The following is a 21,867-nucleotide window of genomic DNA, read 5'->3' on the forward strand; positions in this document are numbered from 1 at the left end:
TAAATGTCCTCAAATAAAATGTATTGTTGGATCGCCTCATTTTTACATATAATGAGAATTATGGGATATACTCGTATTATAGACTATAATATTTTGAGTAGTAATTAACAAATTATTAAATCCGAAAATCTATCTTTTTAATACACTAAAAGTTATTTTCAAACGATTCAAATTTTGAACAAAATGAATAACTAAAAACTTACAATTGGTAAATAATAAAGTAACTCTATGAAAATATTTTTCATTTTTTCCTGTATTAAGTTTTTAATTAATTTTGGTTTGACTATAATGAAAAACACGAAGAATGTTAAATTCCTGAAAACTCTCCTTATAAAATACGAAAATATGTTATCTTAATGATTTAAACGATACCTACTTGCGAAAATGTATCAGAACTACTAATTACTAAAATGACATATTTAAGTTACAGATTTCTAGAGACTTCAAATTTAATATTATGTAAAATAATACATGGATATTAAAAATAATTAAACATATAGACATATAAATTAAATAATATTGTACACTGGAATATCATAAAAGTATAATTTGTGAGACACAAGTCTTAGCATTTTTAAATTCGTATTAAAATGATTTTAATATTTATTTTAGAAACTTAAAACTAAAAATTCTGACTTGGGAATTTTAAAAACATCAAACATTATATGATTGTTCAATTAACTATTATAGTATACGACCGTATAAGATTTTTACATCACAATTCATAATTATTAAATAACATTCATAGTAAGGAATTTAAAACTTAAATAATAATTAGTTTTTTTTTGCTCATGAAAATATGTATTATAAATCAAATTATTAAATTATTGATAAATATTTATTTAAAAAAAACTATTTAAAATCGATTTCAAGTTAAATCCACAATCATAGTAAAATAAGTTAAGTCATTTATAAAATAGCAACTTATTTAAGGTTCATCTACATTTAATTTAAGTTGATCAATTAATAATATTACATTTTATACCAATACTAGATTTGATTCTAAAGTATCATAATTATTGACGTCAGAGATTAAAACTTAAATAATCTTGACCCAATGAAATGACCTATAATTTTCGTCATCCTATAATTATTAATAATAACAAAAACAAAATTTTTACTATCACACAAACTTAAAAATTAAGTGGTTTAGTATTTGTTATACTAGGTAAATTTACTATGTATTAGGTTAATAAGTTGTAAGTACTCACCTTGTGCAAAATTTGTCTGTGGAATATTGGCTGCTCTCTGTAAAAGAAAACAAAAATTTTTTAGTCCCAATAAGAATTTATGTAAAGTTAAGTAAAACAAGGTCGGGTATTCAATGTAAATTCATTAACAGGTCTTCGTATTATATCAAGTATTTCTTGTTTTAATAGTATCACAATAAAACAAATAACTTGAAAAATCTCAAAAGTATAATGAGACATTTTTTTTAGTTTAATAATCAAATTATTCATATTTTTTTATTGAAACTATTAGATGATAATTTTAATTGTTTCATAATAAAAAAAGTAGATAAATTCTGGTAATCTTTATTTATCATTATTGTTATTTGTTTATATTTATCATTTGCATGTTGGTATATAAAATATATATATTATCAATAATCAGTAATTATTTTTCAGTATAAAATATTTAACGTAATTTGAATGTATTTATGTGGAATAATTACACTATGACATATTCGATAAAGTATATGTACCATTTAATGTAACATTGTTCAACAATTCAACATAGTAAAAAAAAGGTACATAGTTTTCAACTATTAAATAGCAATTTTCTATTAATGTCATTAATTATTTTATATTAACAATTCCTTTGGAGTTTAATAATTTTGATTATCTTTATTACGTACCTATTGGAATGTAATATATACAATAATAAATAAAATATATTATGCTATTGTATAAAAATCTATATATTATTTCTTATGATAAATTTAAATGTTAATTGGTAATAATTAAATAATATATTTCTATCACAAAAAGCCAAAATAAATAGAAAAGCCTAAAATATAATATAAATTATTAATTGGCGTTGTTCTAGTACAGGGATCTAAAGCCTTTTTGTGCAAATGAGCCATATTTTTAAATAACTACAAGATCATGATTTTTTAAAGAGCATTAGTTAAGAAAATAACAAATATAATATAATATAATAAAATGAAAAACCAATTTCACAAATAAATTTTATCGAGAATTGGTAGGCATTAAAATATAATAAGTCTAATATTTAGAAAAATTTTATTTATATCTTATGGATCTCAATAATTGATGAATACTTCAGAGTCACATGTTCCTGACCTTTGTTCTAGTAGGTAGGTAAGTTTTTTTATCATATATACAGAGTGAATCATAATATACATATATGTATGTATTAGTATTTATAGTTAAATAATTCTAAATCTTGGAATTTTTAAATACACTTTAAGACCATAAATTAAAATTCTTTAGATTTCTTAATGGTGATACAAACTACTGTTTTTAAAGTAAGAAACACCATTTATTCATTTATTACTGTAGATTAATTATTAGTGTATAAGTATTTTTAAAACTTAATGTATCTAATTTAAAACTCGAAATAGAAGTTTTTTGAGTTATTTAACTTTGTGTTCTAAGGATAATAGCTCCATAATAATGTATTTGTAAGCTATGGGAATTATAGTAATTTATTTTAATTTTTCAATAAATTAAGAATCAGAATTTGAATTGTCTAATTCATTATCAAATGAAAAGTGAAGGTAAGCATGCTTGGTGAACCATACGGTTCATTAAAACTTACGAAGTTACGAAGGATTAAATATTTATAATTAAAATATAATAAAATATATTATGTGTTATTTTTTGGAGGGAGAATTTTTTAAAATGTAAAATAATATTTCTTATGATCTGAATAATCTATAACTGTCTAACACGATGAAAATATGGCACAAAAAAAAAAAAAAATGGATAATTTTTTTTAGAAAATCAGACATTTTAACCAATATAACTTTGAGGAATTGACTCCTCAAAAACAGGCTTGTAGTATAGATAGTGTATCTGAGAGTTGGCTATTATAATTTTTATCTCACTAATCAAAACATCAAAATTTGATTGATCCACCATACAAATATAAGGGTTATGAAATGTATTAACATGATACGAATTATTCAAGAAGCTTATAAAACATCGTAATGAAATCAATTTATTTATCGATAAATGCATTTTTAATACTGAATTATTACTAAATTATACGTACACACAGACGTGATAACTTCATAATATTATGAATAAGGAATCATTATCTTTTAGAAGTAATGCGGAACTATATACCTACCAAATATAATATTATAAATAACTCATATTAATTATAATTATTAATTAAATATCGAAAATAATATAAAAATGAAACAAAATATAGATTTATAATGATTTTTAGTAATAAGTTTAATAATTAATACAGAAATAGTTTTGATATCATTAATTAATACCTAATGGCTATTTCAGAATCATTACTGTTTAGATATTTAGTACATCAAGAAAAAAAATTGTAAGTATCTACTTATTATTATTATTTTTTTTTTTTACGAAAAAAATTATTCTATTAATTATAACTGTGTAACCTTCAATATTATTTTTTGAATTATGTACTTGTGTTATATAGAACGTGAGTTTCAAATATTACAAATCTTATCGAAATTGTTGTTTCTGGAGAGGTTATAATATATTAAATTGAAATCAAACGAGCTAACTAAATGGAAATAAATTTGAAAAATCACTACGCGACAATTTGTCTTGATTTTAGTAAAACCTTTTTTGTAATACATTTAAAAAAACAAAATTAAATTAATTTATATATTACCATAATTTATTAATACAATAAATATTAATGCTAATAGGAAACAAAAGTTAATATGACATTAAAATAATTACATTGACAATCACTATGTGCCTAGTGATAAGAGGAGAATCATATGCACATATCATGTTTCACAATTAAACCTCAACTCGTAGTAAAATAATATATATCATATTTTATAATGTATTTCTTATAAAATTAAGTTGGTTTAAACAAAATTAAAAACTGTGTTCTTTATAAAACACCCTATATATATTATAATATGAAATGCACATAATTTATACTATAGCACATTTAGGGCACAATATTTTAATTTCATTGTTCCAAATCATTACAGGAGTTTAAAATACGATGTATTATGTATAAGAAAGTTTAGTGTGTAAAACGAGGTTTTTTACTTGTTCTTCGATTTAGAAAGTACGAATATTATGAGTGATAAATTGTGGTGCATTAAATAAAATAATTTATTATATATTTGGGTTGTCATACAGGCTGTTCAAAAATGTATATATATAAATTATACATCGATTAGATTACGCCTGTATCTCAATTCAATTACATTAAACTATTGCTCTATTTCTAGGTTAGATTTAATATATGATCTATTATAAAGAGAAAACTTTGTTAAAATTTTAAATTCAGACTTGAATTCCAAACCACTGATCTAAATTCGAGCTCAGAACAAACTAATGCGTAGTATAATTTTTTAACAATGAATATTATTAATTAATTCCTTTACTGTTTCGATTAATAAAACCCAAAATTCTAAAGGCTTTTACACAATAAATATTTATATGTGCACTAAAAGTAAGATCTAACGATAATAAAAACCCCAAGAACTTAATAACTCTATAAATACATTTAATTAAACATTATAATTACGTAATTGAGTAACAGAAGGTTACATTGTGATAAAAAGAAAATGTTAACATTCATCAATGATCATACATAAAAACCAATTCGAATTTTCTAATAAATAAATCAATTTAGATCACTCATATTGAAGGAGTTCTTGATCCTAGCGATTCTTTAAAAAATTAAAATCATAAATAGTCGTATACCATTAACAAATAACAGACATTCACTATAACGGAAAATATAACTTCAGTAATTTAAAAAATTAAGACTAACCTAATCTAAGAATAGAGAATATGACGTGTCCTCCTTGTGGAACTTCGGAAGTAACTGTTATGGGGCCTGAAATATTATTATTTAACTATATACAATGATTACCGAGAAAATATAACTCGTTGACGCATCCAAATGAACGTTATCTACTATCTCAAAGTCTAATCTCCTTTACCACATTATACTACTCGGTAGTCAGCGATGGCAAAGACGACAGCGTACCATGCGAAACGATCGCACAGTAAACTGGTGGGAATGCGCTAGAATAAGTGAATTTTGGGCGCTGCCCAATGGTGTTCTTTCGATGAACAAGGTATTGTTATATTCTATTTTTCGGGTACGATAATAATTATTCTAATAGTTTACCATTTAATCCATGTTTTAACTAGTGTAACAAAAATATGTGGGTCAATCGAATCAAATTCTTTTTTTAAATCAGTATATACCACATCTTTTAGTTGGTTACCTTTAACTACATTATCAATTAAAACTTGATAAAATATTACTATACTCTGTTCGCCGAGAGACAGTATCACTTCGCGCATCTGTCTGACGGATATACAGAAACTCCATCAAAAATCCTCTCTCCGTCGACTAAAACTATTTTATACATAGAGTGAGTTAAAATAAAATGTTTTATAATGCGGAATGCGGGCAAACACAACATTTTATGGATCATAATCACTACAATAAAGCGCAAAATTGTATAACTTGTCATCACTCTAAAGCAATAGGTGATAAGTAGGCGAGTCGTAGCCGTCAAGTGTTATAGTAGGAAGAAACGACGAGTTTTCGTCCATCGCGCCGGTCCGATCTCTCGGTGAATTTACTTTAGATTGCAGGTATCGAACGATTAATTTTTATAGAACCATGTTATTCATCGGTCAGTATACCATTATACATTTTTGATAATTTTAGTAATAGTAGTTTTTTGAGCAATTTGAGTAAAAAATTATGTTTAAAGACCAGTCGATAATTTTTAATATCTGATCGTTTACTACTTTTGTATATAGGCGTTAAATAATTAATTTATTATGCTTTTATAAAAATATCCAAGTTAATTGAGTAATTAAAAATACAAAACTCGGATATGGCAATTTTTCCAAAAAATAATAAGAATCCTAGTCTGAACCTGGAACTAAGTCATCTTCAATCTATATTATTCTATCGAAAATTTCTGTGAACGAAATTATATGGATAACTGCTTAAAAATTACTATTTCTCAATTAAAAAAAAAAAAAATAATAACATATTTATCCACGTCAATTATAATTTATATTATTTGTGTTATTATTATGTAAAATGGACGTTTTCTGGTTCTTTTTAAACTAATGACACCCAATATATCAGTATTTAATATTTATAGAATGCGATGATTTCAAGTTGTTTATAATTCTTTATAAATTCCTAGATATCTGCATATTATAACACCTTACCAACTTGAAAAAATATAAATTGTTTATTTTTTGAGTTTTTCTATGTTTTGAATGTATTTTATCAAACATTTTCAGTGTTAAGAAGTAAACACGGTCTTGGGCGGTAGTAAATAACGGTTTCAGCTAATAGTCATGATAATAATTTATCTATTAAATATATTTAAAAAAAAAAGTTAGGTAAAAATTGTACTTATTATAAGTGAAATGAAGTTCATTCTGTATGTTGATTGACTACTTGTAAAAAAAAAATCAAAACAGTGCCAACAATAAATTTTACGACATAGATGTAAAGTGTAATGTATATCTTTCTAATCACATTTAAGTTACTGCAATGTATAGATGTATGTTATTTTAAGACTTAAAACATATACTTAAAATTTAAGTGTATACCAATATGACAATATATTATGAAGGTTGGTATAAAATTAAAAGATAAATAAGTCTATTTTTATTTTTTCTCACTATTTTATTAAGTAAATCCCCCAAGGAAAACTTAATTTATAAGTATAAAAAAACCATATTATATTTTAGACACTATTTTATGAATTTACACCAGAATTATGTATAGCGTGAATTATTAACCTAAACTGATGAGTGATTACAATATTATTGTAAGTAAATAGCAAGGTATAATACAATAATATTTTATTGATTGTATTTTGTAACTTATTTAAACAGTGATTAATAAGAAACTGATAGCATAATTTTTAATGAAATTATACTAAAAGTGTTATTCAGTTATAAAAGTTGATGGATTATTTTGAAGGTTGAGATTTTAAGGTTAATTCTAATTAATTGAAAATTACATAAAAGTCAAGGAAGTCTAGTAGGTAGTGTAAATCTAATCAAAAATATGAAGTTTATATAGACAATATACCAGTACTTATTTTTATTACATTAATATACGCATATATAAATAACATACAGGGCGATTCTTTTATAAACGAATATTCATTATTTGTCAATCTATTAATGTTTTTGAATATTTGTTTTTTTTTTACATAAGTTCCAATTGAAATAAAACAATATATTTTTAAGTTTATCAATGACAACATGCATTTTTAATTTCATATTTCATCGTAGAAAATTTTTCTTCTGACCATATTAATATGTAGAAATTTAAATTCAAACGTTTATGTATTATAAGTATTTAAAGTTTAGGTATGCGGAGTAGTAAAACATATTAAGGAATACTTTACTTTAACTTTAAATATTCATTCTACTAGTCCAAATTTCGATTAATATGTATCGAAATATTCGAAAAATATTCTGTTTTAGAATATGAAATTAAAAATGTATGTTGTTATTCCAAAAAGTAAAAGTTTAAATAATATGGTTATTTTTTTAAAAAATGTTATTTTATTTTGACTGAAAAATTATGTAAAAAATATATTTTCAACAGCATAAATAAATATCAAAATAATGAATATTGTTTGATAAATAAAAATCAAGACAATATACCAAACCATTTGGTATCCCGAACTAACCATATTACGTATATTTGTCGTTTAATTTGCTATAAAATATATATAGGCAATCATATATTGATATTATTATCATATATTAATAGTTTGTTATTATCCAAACTATTCTATACAATAACAATATATTATACTGGATATTTTTTTTCCATATAATTTGTAATAAATTGGTATGCATTGTGCAATAGCCAATAGGTTTAAATGGTTAGCAAAAATATATGATAATCATTCTAATTTATTTAAATATATAAATCATAAATCTATAAATTAATTAATATAAAAAATATATATATAAATGGCTTGAAAAAAAATAAAATAATAATTTATATGAAAATAATTTAATAAAATGTTGACGTATATAAGAGAAATAAAAGAAATATTAAGTTTAAAAATATTGTGTTTCTGTGTAGTAATTGAGTCCAATATTTTATTTAAATAAAACTTCATTAGTTTTGCATACTTAAAATTCAAAATTTAGCACGAAAATAATCGAAAAACTAAATAAATATTAAATGCGACATTTTGTAATATTAAAATAAAGTATCTACTCGTAAGTATATATTATATACCATATGTATTACCATTTAATGTACATTAAATATTTGTGATCAATATGAAAGTATTAGTATTCTTAAACAACTATAAACTTTAAAATGTAATAATAAAGTGCATTTTTGGAATGTAATATTATTAGGTTACACATTACAAAATAAAAAAAAAAATAATTTAATTGTTGAAATTGATCCCACAATATTGGTCAAATCTTAATAATAAATAAAATCACATCTATACAATACTAAAACTAATTATCAGCTCTTTTTAAGTGAACTTTTTACTGCTTATTTATTTAATTTTTTTATTAGAATTTAACAAGTTAGTTATTCTAGCTAAACACTAAGTTAAATATTATTTTAATGCAAAATCAAAATTATTTCCATTTACGTCAAATATTCTGTCAATACTTAATATTTAATAAATAACTTTTATATTTTATCGTTTAAAATATTAAAAAAAAAAAACTTATCAAAATTGTTAATGATTTCGTTGCTTTGCAACTCAATATTTAAAACATTTATCAAATTATTATTACATGGCTACATCTTAGTCAATAATTATGTACTTGAAGTGAAATTTCTTCTTAACACGTTCTTGATGTTAGCCATATAAAACTTTTTATCAAATTATTCTACATTATAATATTCAGTTGTCGTGACATTGTTTATTATGATAATATAATGCTCTTTATAAATCATTCTTTTTTTTTTACACAAGTTTTATTATTAAAAACTTAATAATACGATAAATATGTAATTTTAATCTATTATAAAAACACAAACATAATAATTAATTATCCTATGTGTAGAGAATGCAGTTATAATATTATTCTATTCAAGATCATTTTTCAAATCCACCACCAATATTCATAATATATACCTAAAATATAATTTTGAAAAATATAGCTTAAGTTAATAAATTATTATAATTCAAAAGTTATATGATGCGATTAAATTTAATGTTAAAGTTGATTTCAACATTCAAATAATTCAACGTTTTTGACTTCTATTAAATTCAACAAAAATTAAAAATAAAATAATAATTATAAAATAAAATACTTCAGTAAAATATTGAGGTGCCCATTATCTAACATTAAAAAAAAAAGTAAGCAAGTATAATAAAGCCGGTAAAAAAGGAATACTTCTCTAAACGCTTTAAAGCGGCAATTTTCTTCTACTTCTGATACTTAGGAAGTTTATTTTTTTGATTTTATTCAAAGGCATCCTCAGGAAAATATTCTAAAGGGAAGGGAAATTCTTTTTTTTTTTAACTAGAAAAAAATGATTTTTTAGGATTTTAATGATATGTTAATTAACCTGCTATTAATTCAATTCAAACATTTAAAATTGACCAAATATTGCATTTGAAATTTCATAAGCTATTGATAAGTTCCTCCAACAAACAATATATGTAAGTAGGTACTTTAATAGATCACTGAATATAATTGTACTAGATTCAATATCATCAAATCAATGTATCACCAAATTAGCATAATACTTAAATATTTTAAATAAATGATAGTATTTATTTATGTATAACGCATTGTCAATTTTAAGATTTTGTCTAAATATCTAATATATGTTCTTAATTAGTATTTTATTAAATTTTACAAGTGCATTATTTTACATTTTTAAGGGCATTTTCTTAGTTTTTATGGTATCAAACATCCAGACCAATTTATAAGTATATAATTTTAAAAATAATAATTAGCGAAATTGTTTTAACGTGAAATATAAGACGCACCAACAAAACTACAGGGAAATAAGATGGTAAAAGTAATTTTAATCCATAATTCATTGACCATTATACAGAAAACTATGTTTTACTTCAATGTGGTTTATCAACAACAACAAAAAAAACATAATATGTATATTATACAAGCTACGCTATTTAATGGATTTTTGATTAGTGGATATATGATTTTTTTTTAGCCTGATACTCGTATCAATAATCCAGGGGAGCATTCTTTGAGTAGGTACTTTTATTTTTTTGTTATATCAACTGCAGTTAGTAGTTAAGTGATATATATTATAAACGCATTTAAATGATTTAAGGTGAACGTAGTATTTTTAACGTTTCTTATCAATATATATATTTTTTTTAATTGACTAACATTAATTATTTGAGTCTTGAAATACGTAAAAAGTCATAGACATATACGTATTAAGTAATTTACTCTTTTTATGAACCTCACCACCAACGCATCAAAGATAACATTACAGAAGTATGAGTATGACACAGACTTTATTGATAAGCATTTTAAACGCATGAAAATAATATAATACGTTAATGCCGGAGGTTTATGAACACGGAGATTTTGAAAACGATCATTCAATAATAACATTACAACAAACTATAACGATAGTGATATATGTGCTGCTGTAGTTTTTACACATACAGCAACTGATATAGTATAATATACTATAATATAGTATCATTATAATAATATTTCTATTAAAGCATATGACACTGTGGTCATACAAGTCAAATCCATCAAAATTATGTAACCTGTTTATTATAATATTCATAGTGATAGTATATCCAAAGACCGTCCAATAGGATAACGTAAGGGGAGTAGCCAATTGTGGAGAGAAAACTACGGTTTATAAACTGTAGATTAATACATCAATATAAACACCACACTAATACGCCTATATACGATAATAATATACCTTATAACAAGTAATAATAAACATATTTACACGATGACTGTAGCTATAATATTGAAACAATTAGACACCAGAGCACTTGTCGTTTTATTTTGAAATACGATATGTTATATAAATGAATTATAATTTATAAAGCATCGAATATAGAATTTGATAGTCACGAGAGATACGGTAAACATAAACAATAAAAGTAAAGGCATGCCCTTACTAAATGTGAACATTCAACATATTATAGCTTTGTAATCGGTTAGGTTAGGTTGACTAATTGACCGAGTTAAATTATGGATATTACTTATTCGTTACTACTATATCATGGTGTTATAACTCACCTATGCTTCTAGCGATTCAATCGAAAAATAAAATGTAGCAGATGTAAAATCATAATTGATTTTTTTATTATTTATGACAAACAATACCAACTATTAATATCATAATCAAAAAATTCTCAATTACAAACAGTTGCTTACATGGGTTATGATATATTTGAGTATAATTAAATTTGTTACTATTATATAAATTTAATTGGATACAAACATTACAAACAATAAACATTATTATTATTAAAATCGTAACAGGATTGCAGGAAGGTCACGAATCGCGTTAATTATATTTCATAATTAAAGAGGTAGTTTCTTAACAGGTAAATAAAATTATTATAATCTTAATATGAATAGGAAAATGCATTGGCACTCGTTTCACTCTCAATTTACTTTATTTATTTCATATTTTTACAACAACATAACTAATTTACATTTAAAACAAAAGTAAATCTTATAATTTATAAATTGACATAAAAATAAAGAAAATATAAAATCTGTAATATTTAGTAAATTATTAATCAATAGGCAGATAATCCTGCACATTATTTAAACAATTTAGTAATCTAGTCAGTTTTAGATTTATCTGTAAAATATGCTTGTTTAATTTTAATTTTTTCTTTTATTTAATACTTGGAAGTTTTGTAGTATTAATCTGTTATAATAATAATGAATAAACCCTATTTTTTTTTACTTTTAATTTGTTTTAAAATTAATATAGATTATATACATTAAAAAATAAATAATCGCCCCCGGTACAGTGGTTTAATGCAGATATAAAGATATATTGTCTACCTGTAGGAAAAAAAATGTAATAGTATTAGTTTTCTAAGATTTATAATTACATTATATATCTTTCATAAAACGAATGCCAATACACTATATTAAATATTATAGGAATTATTCACCTATAAGATTTAAGATAGGCATTATAAAGTTAGAAAATTATTGTTATTTTATATATTTGTTATGTCAGAATAAGGGCCACATAAAAATGAAAAAACTAGGTTAGTTTACCCGGAAGGGAGAGAGCTCCCTCAAGAAAACATTTCATATAAACCAAAATAAATGTTTTTTATAGAAACACAAAAATTTAATTTGTCAGTATCTATACATTTTATTACAGTATCAATTATTTTTAAATACGCGTATTATTATTCAACTACACGAGTTTATTAATTAATACGCATCTGGTATATATACTATATACACAAATATACTTTAATTTGATAATAGCGATCTTGATTTGTTATAAACCGCATAAAAAAAAATTAAAAAATAATATCTAGAGTTTTAAATGTTTTAATTAGTTTAATTTGGCTGTTCAAAACAACTATTTGTCATTTTTTATCATTGCTCGTTTCTTGTACCTAGTAGGTTTATGTCTTCGACTATAACTACTAAATAGCTAAGTAGGTAAGATTGATTTTTTTTTTTTTTTAACTTTGACATAATACTCGAATTATTTGCTGAGTACAATACTTGAAATCGCCTTTTTTTCTCGGTCAAAACACGAGTGCATAAAATTGTGTCCGCGTATACACCGAACATGTACACTGCACTAGTGTACTATACAGTTCTTACGCAACAGGTATACGTGTAAAGTAATAATAATATTAATAATAGCAACGGGTATTGTGTAAGCACTATAAACGTACTCTGCGGGCAGAGATAAAGTGAACCAGACAGAGAAGGAGGAGTGATATGGAGAGGGGGCGTAGAGAGCAACGAAGAGTTCCGACGGAGGGAGCGAGAGGGCGTATTACCGAGAGATACATACGAAGGGTAACGCCGAAAGCATTGTCACGGGTAGCCGGATGGGTGACTGCGCGACTGCGGCCGGCTGTAGCGTGGCCAGATGAAAGGTGGCCGGGGCCGCGGTGGGCGGCTGCAGATTGTGGTGGTGCTTGACGAAATCAACGGGATTTCCGCCGTCCAGTGACCGGCTGCGCGGCTTGTTGACGGCCGGTACAGCCGCGGACGGATCCTGTTGCTGGCTGAACATCCATCGGAAGTACCACGACATCGCCCGGGCATATTGCGCCGGTCCGCGCACACCACGCTCGGTGATGGACACCACACTGCGCAGCGAAAACCGATGACAGTTATTAGTTAAAGATAACGCGGACAACGGGCACGAGACAAGACCACGGTGACGGAGCGACAGACGGCGGACTGACGCTGTGACGACGTCGGTGTGCGGACAGCGTACGCCGTGTCATACCTAGGCAACGCGGACGGCCGCGGCGAGGACCACTACCACCGGCCGCCGCACAGAAGCGGTGGATGGATGGAACCCACCACAGACGCGACACTGATTTTTGGAGGAAGGGAACCGGTTTTCGGTGTTTGCGCGAACGAGCGGTGCGTGCTCTCGCATGGAAATAGACGTGAGAAAAACAGAAATAGTAATATCGTCGAATATTACAATTATTATGATAATAGTAATGATGATGAGGATAATAAAAACAGAAACAGAACAGCGGTGAGTGAGTATCTTTAATATATTATACCAGTACGAAAAAATATGTTTGCAGTGCACTAGAACGCGTGCGCCTGCCATAGCCGACAACAAAATCCTTGGAGGGGACACGATAAATAATAATATTATAATAATAATAACATATACGAGCAATTAGTCGTGTTGTTTACAAGGTCTTTCGTGACACTTTCACTAAACACCGGCCACGACTCCCACCCACTCGGAATGCCACTTCTACAGTGTAATGGTGCCCGCCGAGGGTCATTCGGAAAGACAGTCGTAGAACCCGGAGTCGTTTTCGAGATTACCTACCTACTTCAAATATTTGTCCAAATACTAATCACCATGTATGAGATAATTTATTAAATTATTATAAATATATTACAATTCGCTGAACTTGTAGACCCCATAGTAATTCACTGAAATTCCAAATTGTCATAAATAAATACAGCATGGGTGAGTCGACTATTATTGTTATGCTGGACGATTTCATAAATTGGGTCAGTGGGCTCACATAAAAAACTGGTTATTATATCATCGGTTCACCTTCCCCACCAAACCTGTCTCTTCACTCGTTAATTTCCAATGGAGTAAAATTGTACAAAAACACTGTTGTTCTATTTCTACGTGAATTACAAAAAATGTATAACAATTAACAATGATTTACATTTTTATAACTACAAAACGTATAAATACACCAGTACAACGAGTAATGACAAACTCATGTAATCAAAAGTTACAAAAAGTCACGTACCTATCTTGTCATCTAGACTCATTATATTATATATTATAATTTTTAACAATTAGATTACCTACTGGCCACTATTATTTTTTATAATATTAACTAAGCTACTTTGTATAATAAAAAAACAATTTTAAAATTTTAAAGTCGGTCACTTGTTTAAAAAAAAATATTTATAGAAGACTTCTCCCTCCTACTTACAAAATACACAAGTAAAAAATGTCTATAACAAATAAATAAACTATCCAACTACTTGTTTACGTCCATGTGTTTTTACTTTTCATTACCTAAATAGCAAAAATGAAACGTCTATAAATTAAAACATTATACTCGAATACGTTAAGAAGGACTCCTGTTTAATGTACTAATGTGTGTATACATTTTTATTTTTTTTCTACAATACTTTTTCAATAATACTTTCACACAATTGTTCATTTAATATTAGTAGTCGACTAGGTAAATTATCTGAATTTAAATTGAAAAGAATTCAACTTTTATAAATTCTAATATTCTTAATGTTATAGATTACATAAGGTCTGATGACTGAAAAGTAAACACATAAACTTGGCTTTTAATAACTTTTTACATTAAAAAAATAAATACTGATTCTAAATAATCATTGATATTAATATTATGAAACAAACTTATTCATAGAAGATTTACAGTTAAAAATATTAAATTAAACACATATGTTTGATACTGTAATCTTAACAAACCAAGGTCACAAATAGTCAAGGATCGGTGTCTACATTTTAGTAAACATTATAATATCATTAATGGAGAATATTCATTGTATAAGACATATATTAAACATGTTAAATATATTAATTTTTTTTTTCATTTATAGTTATTTCTTAAGTATTTTTGAAAGCTTTTAAAATGTTTTTATTTAATGCTTAAAATTTCCTCTCACATAAATAACACCAAAGTATTAATAATAACATTAATATAAATGTATAATAATTTTTTTAGATTAGAATGATTAGAGATCTAAGAATATTTTATTCCAAGTATACATTAGGTAATTAATTATTGAACTTACAGCTTTTCGTTTGTCTTCCGCAGAAACAGCACTTTGAGATCTATGTCTAAATAAATCCATCATTTTAGAAACAGCCCCTTTAGTACTAGCACTATCTGATCCAGCTCGTGGTCTTGCAGCTACTGCAGTTTGCTTATAACGATTTCGAGTTGGAGGGGGCACCAAATTATTGAATTCAACAGTATCACTAGATAAATTTGATCCACTAATACTATTTCGAGCACTTGAACCAGGTGATTTAAGAGTTTGCTGAAAACATTAAGAAAAGAATAATTTATGAATTAAGTGTATCTACTAATACATAATTTGTAAATAATAAATTGGCTTTTAATAATAAATTATTATTCTATAGAGATAATTTAAATTATTAACTGGCTTGCAAATAACAAATTAAAGGAAAAAAACATAATCAACTTTAATTTTAAACTTACATTATTAGTTTATCCTCTTACAAGATAAGATATTAATGTGTACTTAATAATTAATATAAATTGATTAAAAAAAAGAAAAACACTGAATTGTAAAATATTACAATAATATATATGTATATTGTATACAATATACATAAGAATTAATAATAATTTGATTAACAAACAAACTTAACATCTAGAGGCTAAACAATGTTTGAGTAAAGTAAAGAATGTATTTTTTAATACAATAAACAAACAAATAAATATTTTTTCATCATAATTATAGTTATTAGGTTTTGGCAAGCAATATTATATATAGATGGAGTGCTCAAAAATTTTTATGTAACACCATCTAAGACGTTTCCAGAGGACTGTGAGCGATTGTATTATTGATAATAAATAATTTTTCTAAGAAATATCAACACAGGGCTACATGTATAAGATTACTCTAACTATGATTTAAATTGTAAAATAAATAATTCTATGACAAGTTACTTGATATTTGAATATATTTCTATGAGAATGAAACAATATACAAAATCTACGAATCAATTTTCATAAAGATAATAAATTTAGGTTTTATAAATTTAAAACAAAAAAAAATAATTAAAAATCATTTTGTAATTATTCCATACAATAAATATTTTTTATTTTGTGTTTTTATCACATTCATGATTAGTATATTATCATGTCTATTTCACATATAGAGAATGGTTTAACATACATTTCTTAAGCATATACCTCATTTAGAATATGTTAGCTATATTCAAATATTCTATAATGTATGACACCATTAAAGAATTATAGATTGGAGATGAAAAAAATAAGATTAGATTTTTTATTTTTCTATAAAATAACCATCAAAATATTTGAAAAAATATCTATAAGGGTGGGGGACTTAACTTCATTCAAAATCAATTTTTGATGATACATGATTATTTTTAATACTATCTATCACTGAAAATGGTAAAGCAAAATTAAATGTCTAATCAAATTGTATAATCTCAGTATTCTGTCTTTCTTTTTTATCAAATTTTTATTAAAAAGTCAGTAATCATTAAATCATTTAATCATTAACTAAAATAAATTAATATAATACTAACTTGAATAGAGTTTTTCATTTGTAATATTATAGTGTTGTTCTTTTTAGATGCTGCATCAGATTTTGATCGAGGTCTAAAAGCATCTAAAAGTGTATTTGTCTTACGAGTATGAGAAGGAGATTGTCCAGAACGAGGTTTTGGTGACATTTTCTTTTGGATATTTTGAGATGGTTGAGTTTGTTGTGATTGCAATTGTTGAGTTTTATTTTTTGATGGTTGTATTTTTGGAGTACCTTTAGCTAAAATATCATCACCAGATTGTCGTCTTTCTACACCAGCCGATGCTTTTTTAGTTTTAGCCAGAGCAGCTACCACTGCAGGTAGCAGTATAGGGGCTGAACCACCTTTACTCCAAGTACCTAATTAAATTATAAAAATAATTTAAATACGCTTCTTACTTTCAAATTTTTCTTATCATTAAAAATAAATCAATATTTAATTAATTATATAGTAAAAACACTAATATTATTTACATCAACAAAATCCTTAAGATAATCATTATTCAGAATATTAAATCAACTTTAAGTAGAAACAAATCTTAAAAAATACAATTTTTGTACATTACCTGAAAAATCATACTCGGATATTTCAAACATTATCAATAATAAATTTGATTTTAAATCAATGTTCAAATTACTTATTTTTTCAGTTCATTAAAAACAAATAATATAAAATAAACAACAAAGAAAAAAATATTGAATGTACTTTGTTAGATTATGATCTATGTAGGCAAAAACTAAAAGTAGATTTATAATTTTCTAGTTAGCCCTGACTTTATATTGAAATAACTGTTTATTTTTTCCATAATTGGAAGTAACAAATAAAATGAGACAATGATAAATTCAAACAGATTGATAAGATATGAATTAATAATAATGATTAATAATTATAATGATTTTGATTAAATTAACAAATACTTATATACTATTTTTAAATTATTTAGTAGTACAATATAATTATTGGTTAGTTTCGTTCCTTGTTCAATTTAATTAGGAATTTAAATATTTTACAACAAAATTCAATAATGTATAAAAATAATATAAATAAATAAATTTTACCAGATCTTGGACGATTGATTGATACACATTGACCATCTGATTCATCTGCTGTAGTTGGTAAAGGTTGTGATCCAAGTTCCTGCAAAAAAAAATTTAATAACGTTTGATATAACTATAAATTTATCAGTGCTCATTTATACAAAAAAAATAATGATTAACATGGAGAGGTATATGCTTAGTGTCAATTATATCACCAAATGTATAAATAAATCATATCATTAATTGTTGGTAATAAAATTTTGAACTAATTTAAAATAATATAATTAATAGCCAAAGAAACATACTATATTTAAACTTAAAAATTAAAATAATCTAGAAAAGTCTAATGTATACATAAAAATATAACAGGTACTCAAGTCATTTAATGCAACAGGTTTTAAAGCCAATTAAGTAATCTTTATAAATGTCATTAGTTTAACTTTTTTTGTTTGCAAATATGTAGATTAAACATAAATATATTTATAAGTTTATAACTAGGTTTTTATCATTAGTTTATTTATTATGTTTTTATTTGTGAAAAAAATTTCATTTACGAAACAATTTATATGTATATAAAATGTGTAACTACTACATAACTAATTTTATCTATTTATAAAAATTTATAATACATTTTATTTTCCATAGATAAAACAAAATTAATAATTTATTTTGTAACCATTAAAAACCATAAACTAAAATTAACTTCTATAGTATTTTATATTATTTGTATAATTATTGTAGGTGATAATTTAAAATAATTCTTAGAAACATAATTAATTAAAAAATTGTTTTAATTTCTTATATACTTAGTAGTAATTTGATAATTTAATTGTTCTAACAAATAAAGGCAATTTAATGTTTTTAACAATTTTCTAAAAATATATAATGATAATAACTTTATTTGTAAATAATTTTATGTTATTGGAAAACAATAACATCTTAGAGTGTTTTATAACCGATTGAATATAATTTATAAATAATAAAAATGATGTAGATAAAAGATGGTTTCCATAATATAAATATATAAAAGACATGAATAGGTTTTGAAAAAAAAAAAGTAATGTTTTGAATTCACAATCTGGATTCTATTTGTTAAATAGAAAGTAAACTATGATAATAATAGAATTCTAAACACTTTTTAAAATGATTTATTACTTATTAGTAACAAATGATTAATACTATTAAATGAATTTTGAAGTCAGTAAAAGGTCAGAATTCATTTGAGATCCAATTGAAAAAGACTTAATAAATAAAATTTTTCTTGAAAATAGCCAAATTTATTTGGTTAAGTTATAACATTGATTATAAAATAAATTATAAAAACAGTTTTGATAATCAATGGTTATATTTAACTGTCTTTCAGAAACAATGTTTTTCAGAAGTATGAAATTTTTTAAATAGAAGAGTAATTTGTTATAGAAGAATATTTACCTTTCTTAAAATTTAGAGAAATATTTAGTTTTCCAGATTATAGTACTATACAGTTTTACAGCATATTTATTTTTGATTGTCTACCTTCCAACTATATTTACAATTAACTTCTTTATAACTTAATAGCTTTCTACTTATACTATAAAACTTAAATTATCAAATTTAAGTACTTATTTAATCTATGAACAATTTTTAAGAAATATTAAAATAAATAATTTAATCTTTAGCCAAAAACTACTAAACTTTAAAATAATTGGTCTATATTTGAGGTTTACCAAATAAAAAAAAAAACAGTTTTTCCAAATATAACCTTAGATCAATAACTGGGGAAATAAAATATTTAGATTAATCTTATCAAGACAAGAAAATATCGATTATGGCCATGATTAAACACTGACATTATTTCACTATTGTTCAAAAAATAATATTTTAATCCATATTTTTTTATTTTTTATACATATTTATTATTTTTTTTTACTATAAGAAACTTCCAACTCCACCCAAATATTTAAAATTCAATAATAACAAATAAACATAAAATATATTTTATACATACTGATCGACGTTTTGATGTTTCTGCATCATGGCGTTTAATCCATACATCATCTGTTGAATCATAATCTAAAGTAGATGTTGAAGATGCTTGAGACTTCATTTCTACCAAATTAACATCAAAAAAGTGTTTATCTCTATGATGTGATGGTGGTGATATTGGAGGTGTTGATTTAGCACTTATGTTAGCACTATTTTGTTGGTCATCTGTCACTGGTGATTTTAAATTATTTTCAATATGTTCATCTTCTTCTTTACATTCTGAAAGACGTCTAGCAACAAACTGATGACTTCTTGATGGTAAGCGATTAACGTGGCGCAAAAAATAATGTTGAAACCAATCGGCGTCTTCAGGACTATCTTGAGCTCCTTTAACAAAAATTATAATTCATTAAAGACTATTAATGGAAAAAAAAAAAAAAAAAAAACAGTATAAGTTAAAACTAAAATTGAGTACAAAGTGTATAAGTTTGAAGTACCTAATCAGAAAACATAACATACAATTCAGTTTAATTTTCATTTAAAAAAGCAACTAAAAAATATAATTTATACATTTATCAACTAAATTTAAATACATGCAATTTTACAATCTGAGAATAAAATAAATAAAATTTTTAAGAAAAATAAATAATAAATAGTATTTACATATCAACTCATATTGAAGTTTGATACAAGTCGATACATTTTATTGATATATCACACATATAACTTTTTCAACTTTTAATATAGAAACAATATGTATCTAATACTTCAATATCTTCCTTGAAAATATTGAAATTTTTATATTATTTAAATGACATTCCATTAAACTGATATTAACTTTTCTTAATTTCAATAGTGCATGCATTTAAAAAATGTTATGATTTAATTATAATTAAATAAAAAAAAAAGTAAAACTTTTTAATATTTTATAACACTGTGTACTTAAAAGTGTTCAATATATGATACTTACAGTCATGGCTAATTTTAATATAATAAAATAAAATAGTTATTTAAAATTTTTATACTATAAATTATTTAAATATAATTATATATTATAAGTAATAATTATACATTTATATTAGGTATATACTAAATCCAGAGAGAACATACCATGATAGAATAAAACTCAGTTCTTCTACACATCCCAACACAAAATCTTACTATAGTTGAGTTGGTGTTAACAGTAGGATGTCACATCAGGATATAGAGAATCACTGTGTTTTTTTTTTTTTCATTGAACAGTATATAGTTGTAATTAATTTTAATATAAAATTAACATAAGAATTTAAATTTATCTGTATCAAAGCTCTTCTAATGGAGGTTTCTTTACCCTGAGAATATTTTATTTTCTATACCACATTTATTTATTGTTTTAGATAATAAAATAGATTGTATGATAAAAAAAAAAATATATTTATTTATGAAGTTTGGACAATTTATTAAAAATCCAGTAATTTTATGAATAGAATGATTTTTTACCAAACAACACTCATTATTTTGATACTAATTAATGTTTTAAAAAATATATTTTGAGCCACTTATTAGTGACACTTTAGCTAATCTATTGTAGAAAGTTTTGGCTTCTTCGTTAATTGTAAAAGAAGGTTATTATGGAGTGTATGATTTGAAACGAAATAAGGGGCATTTATAATTTTGCAGA

At 24.5% G+C, this 21,867-nt stretch overlaps 1 protein-coding gene across 3 annotated transcripts in view; it reads right to left on the reverse strand.

Annotated features, from left to right (window-relative positions):
- The window catches only part of LOC112598942, a 40,416-nt gene that overhangs the window by 15,033 nt on the left and 3,516 nt on the right, over positions 1 to 21,867 (reverse strand). For all 3 annotated transcript variants that reach the window (XM_025345612.1, XM_025345610.1, XM_025345613.1), the window contains exons 3-7: positions 20,230 to 20,594; positions 18,264 to 18,342; positions 17,206 to 17,564; positions 15,693 to 15,941; positions 1,212 to 1,248 (exon numbers count right to left, since the gene is read on the reverse strand). In XM_025345612.1, coding sequence (XP_025201397.1) covers positions 1,212 to 1,248; positions 15,693 to 15,941; positions 17,206 to 17,564; positions 18,264 to 18,342; positions 20,230 to 20,594 — 1,089 coding nt within the window. The remainder of the gene's footprint in view (positions 1 to 1,211; positions 1,249 to 15,692; positions 15,942 to 17,205; positions 17,565 to 18,263; positions 18,343 to 20,229; positions 20,595 to 21,867) is intronic.

This window comes from Melanaphis sacchari, unplaced genomic scaffold (assembly GCF_002803265.2).
Source record: "Melanaphis sacchari strain LSU unplaced genomic scaffold, SCAv2.0 Contig4_pilon_pilon, whole genome shotgun sequence".
NCBI lineage: Eukaryota > Metazoa > Arthropoda > Insecta > Hemiptera > Aphididae > Melanaphis > Melanaphis sacchari.